At 36.8% G+C, this 4,958-nt stretch overlaps 1 protein-coding gene across 1 annotated transcript in view; it reads right to left on the bottom strand.

Annotated features, from left to right (window-relative positions):
• Positions 1-1,985: 1,985 nt before the first annotated feature.
• The window catches only part of TRIML2 (tripartite motif family-like 2), an 11,122-nt gene continuing 8,149 nt past the window's right edge, over positions 1,986-4,958 (bottom strand). The window contains exon 7 of the mRNA XM_006834513.1: positions 1,986-2,551. Within this exon, the coding sequence (XP_006834576.1) occupies positions 1,986-2,551 (566 nt within the window). The remainder of the gene's footprint in view (positions 2,552-4,958) is intronic.

Consider the following 4,958-nt stretch of genomic DNA (forward strand, 5'->3'; position numbering starts at 1 on the left):
GAATTAATGCTTTTGAGTTGTGGTATTGGAGAATATTGAAAGTGGCATGAGCTGTCAAAAGAACTAAAAGATCTGTGTTGGAAGAAATGCAGCCAGAGTGCTCCTTGGAGGCCAAGATGGACAAACTTTGTCTTTCATACTTCGGACATACTGTCAGGAGGGACCAGTCGCTGGAGAAGGAGATCATGTTTGGTCTCATGCACCATCAATGGTCTCAAGCGTGGCAACAGTTGTGAGGTTGGCCCTGGACCGGGCAGTGTTTCATTCTGTTGTGCATACAGTTGCTGAGTCGGTACTGACTCGATGGCACCTAACAACAATTCTCAGATCAGTGGACCTTTTCAAAGCACCAACATGCAATTCCTTTTCCTATGTTTACATCTGTCTTAAATATCTAGTGCTGCTATAACAGAAATACCATAAGAATATAGCTTTAATAATCAAATTTATTTTCTCACAGTTTAAAAGGTTACAAATCCAAAGTCAGAATGCCAACTCTAAATAAAGACTTTCTTTGTTAGCCTTCAAGGGGGAGTTCCTTGTCTCCTTTCAATATCGGATATACCATGTGTCTTGGCATCAATTTCTCCCTGGACCTAGAAGTTCTCAGTGTAGAACTCTGGGCCTTAAGGACACACTCCATTCTTGGCTTTCTTTCTTGAGGTCTCTCTGTTTTCATATTTGACTAACATATACTTATTGGAAATTGAGTACATTAAGAATGACAAAGTAGCACAAATCTTTTACATAAAAATCTCTGTATTTTGTCTTTTAGCACGGTCACCATTGTGCAATTATATAGGATAATAAAGCATTTTCCAGTATATCATCTATTTGAAGACTAAATACAAGACACTAGACCACAAGATTACTTAAATGTTTCAAAGAATTGAACTATCAGGCTTCTTTTAAGAAATCTAATTTTCCTTGTCAGAAGGAGAAGTGGAAAGGAACACTTGAAAAAATAATTTTAGAATATTCACTTTTTCTCCAACACCCTCCACACACAGATAAAACGTCCATGAAAATTAAGCTATTATTCTCTATTTGGAACGACAAAAGCTTGGAAATGTTGATACTCAGTGTCAATAATAGGAAGTTCATGTCAGTAATAGTAAGCCTTCCATATGGCACTAAAAAGGAACACTCAAATCTACAAAGTTCTGATTTCATTCCTGGGGATCCCCAATGTTTTCAAAAACAGGAAGCTTTAAAAAGTTCATGGAAAATTAAATTAAAAAAAAAAAAAAATGGAGACTTCCACAAAGTTTTTGAAGCCTCCATGAATATACATGGTTCTATTCAAAATCAAAACCAAAACCACTGCCATCAAATTGATTCCTATTCATAGGATATAGTATTTCCAAGAATGTATGTATATTCTTTATGGGAGTAGACATCCTCATCTTTTCCCCTAAGAATGGCTAGTGGGTGAAACCACCTTGTGGTTAACAGTCCAACACCTAACCCACAGTACTATCAGAATTAAATGTTTCTTAATTTCCCAATACTTGGCTTCATATAGGAACTCTAGTGTTGCTGTTGGATAAACACTGGGCTGCCAACCACAAAGTTTGAAATTCAAACCCACCAGGTACCCTATAGGAGAAAGGTGAGGCTTTCTTCTGTAAGGATTTACATCCTCTAAACCTACGTTGTTGTTAAGTGCCATGAGTCGGTCCCGACTCATAGCAAGCCTGTCTAAGGTTCTCAAGGACATGGGGTTGCTATGAGTTGGCATCGAGTGAATGGCAGGGCAGAGTGTTTGTTCAAATCAGTATCATTCATGACTTGGATTAAAAACAACCTCATCCAATAAATGGGTCTTGAAATTTCAGGAACATAAAGCCTCTGGGGTACTGAATTGGGTTCCAACTTAAGTGAAGTACATCTTTTATTGGATAACATATATTATCTTACAAGGTCATGGCCTTAACTTTCTGGCATTACGTGACTGCAGATTTCACACCAAGAAAGACTGAAGGCTAACAGTAAATAGCCTTATAAGAAGCAGGAGGGGGGCAAATAGTGACAGAATCGGAATTCATGCCTTCATTTGTGATACAAAAAGAAAATATAGGCCTGATAGTTCCGTGGAAGGTGAGACAAGATAAACTGTAAATGAGGGCTCTCTGTGTCACATTATAGAATGCTAGCTCTCCATATTCATAGTCTAGGAAAATTCCAACTTTGCGTATTTGCTCTCTACAGAAAACTCTTTTTAAATGGGGAAAGATCCAGAGAGTACTATCGGTTCCCATCATGGATCTTGTCAGTAAGATTTTATCTCCACAAGTATTGGGTATATCGCTCCGTCTGCTTGCACTGTTCATATATATGCCCAATTGCCAGTTTGTTGCATTTTCCACATCCACCACCCAGTAATGTCTTCCTGAGGTGAAACTCTCCATGCCCAGCACAGTGGCACTGAAGTCAAAATTCCATGGGTTACCAGGTACATTCTGATGTCCATTTCCAAACCTGACACTTCTCAGATCCTCAGACACAACCAAGCAAGGATGAGCTGTTTCAGGATCCAATGTTATATATCCTGCAGGGAGAGAGAGATTTAGTTAACCTAGGTGGTCATCAAGCCAATGCCTAAGACTGACAATTTCTAACATCTAGGGGCTTCCCAATGACTAAGAACAATTCACAGTTAGAGAAGCAATTTAGGAGAGTCTAGGAAGAGAAACCTCTAAGTTTTGATTCAAGAAATGGGCATCAGAAAGGAAATAAATTAGGAAGATGAGAGATAGGAATAAAATCTACTTGAAAGAACTAAACAAAACATAAGGGCTTAAAGGTACCTTCAGCACAGAGGCTCTATTAGTTGGGTATCTATTATCACCTAGCTATCTACTGGGGTCTAACTCCAGCCTTCTAAAGATCTTCAAGCTTGAAAAGCCAAAAGTATGAGGGTCTCCTATGAGGGCAATTAATTCACGGTTCTTCCTTGAATTACACCTGAGTTTGACTTCCATGCTAAGAAATTGATGTTAATAAGCCCTTGACACTGAGTAGTTTAAAAAAGAACTTATTATTGGATGCTAGATAACCTGTTAGAATGTTCCACAAAAATCAAGCTCAGAACAAAGATAAAGCTAGATGTGATTTTCTTATAGTTGAATGAACATTCTTTTTAAGTTTGGATTCAACCAAGTCGTCCTACTAATGCCTCCTTGATAAACCCCTCTCTTCTACAGCTTGATAGATACAGCTTTCTTCCTATCTGTGTTCTTTCTCATCTCTTACTATTCTATGTATACATACTGCGATTTCCCAGGGCTTGGTCCTGGCCCTCTTTCTTCCCTGAGTAACTTCATCTAGACTCAGTTATAAATAGAAGTCTAGGAAGGCAAGTGTCTATTGTCACTCTGATTCAACTTCTAACTAGTACAAAAACCAAAGTGCAAAACCCAGCACTGCTCTCAGTTTTGACTCATGGTGAGCCTACAGGACAGAGTACAATTGTCTCACAAGATTTCCAAGGCCATACATCTTTACTGAAGCAGAGTCTCACATGGTTTTTTTTTTCTGTAGAGCGGCTGGTCGTTTTGAACTACTGACTTTTCAGTTAGCAGGAGTGTAATTTTTGAGTACTGTACTATCAGGATTTCTTAGTTATTAAAACAAGAAACAAAGATACAGAAAATGGTAGAAAGAAATAAAACTATTTATCTACAGATTATACAACTACTTTTAAGATAATACCAAAGAATTTTATTTTAAAAAGTCAATAGAATAAAAGACTAAGTTTATTTTTAGCATAGTTTTAGGAAACAGTGTCAATATACATTAAGTAGTTCTATTTCAGAACTAGAAATAAATTAAATTTTATATACAGTTTGTCAAATACAGCTATAAAAGCACTAAAACACCAAAATAAAATAAAATAAAATACTTAGGGATCAATCTATAAAAATACATGTGCTATCTGTGTGTGAAAACCTAAAAAACATCAGTGAGAGAAATCAAAAGACCCCCTAAATAAATGAGTCCTGGTGTGGTGCTGTGGGCAAACGCCTGGACTGCAAAGTCCATTTGAACCACGAGGTTGGTGGTTCAAGTTCATCAGCTGCTCTTGGAAAACTCTACATAGTGAAACTATAGGTCAGAACTGACTATATGGTGCTTAGCAACAACAACAACATGCTGTTCTTGTGGAATAGAAGACTCAGTACTTTGAAGATGTCAATTTTCCACGAATTGATGATTCAAAGTAATTCCAAGCAAAATTCCAGCAGTCATTTTTTGTGGTGGAAATCAACAAGTTGATTTCTACAACTGCTGTAGAAGTTTATGTGGAAAAGCAAAGGAACAGAATAAAACCATTTTGAAATAGAACAATGTTACCCTACCTAATTTCAAGACTTTCTATAATCAGTCAAGTCAGTGTGGCATTGGTAAAAAGGTAGATATAATGATCAATGGATCTACTAAAATTCAGAAGAACCACTCATATATGCAATTGATTTTTAACTAACATGCCACGTAAATACAACAGAGAAAGGATAGTGTTTCCAATAATCAGGAACAACTGGATATCCATGTGTGAAAAAAAATGGGGAGGGGGTAAGTAATTAAAGAAGTTGTACTGTATCTGGAACTATATATAAATGTAACTAAATGGAACACAGACATCAATGTAAACCCTAAAACTTCTAATAGAAAATCCTGTTGGGATAGGGAACAATTTCTTAGAAACCATACATAACACAAAACCATGAAAGAAAAAAAAAAAAAAAATCTTGATAAATTGGACTTCATCAAAACATCTGCTACTAAAGAGATGCTATTAAGAAAATGAAAATATAAACCATAAACAGGGAACATATATTTGTAAAACACTGACTCGATAAAGGACTGGTAATCTAAATGTATGGACCTCATGGATTGAACTGTTGTTGTTGTTGTTGTTATGTGCCATCGAGTCGGTTCCGACCCATAGCGACCCT

This window comes from Chrysochloris asiatica, unplaced genomic scaffold, assembly GCF_000296735.1.
Source record: "Chrysochloris asiatica unplaced genomic scaffold, ChrAsi1.0 scaffold00011, whole genome shotgun sequence".
Classification (NCBI taxonomy): Eukaryota; Metazoa; Chordata; class Mammalia; order Afrosoricida; family Chrysochloridae; genus Chrysochloris; species Chrysochloris asiatica.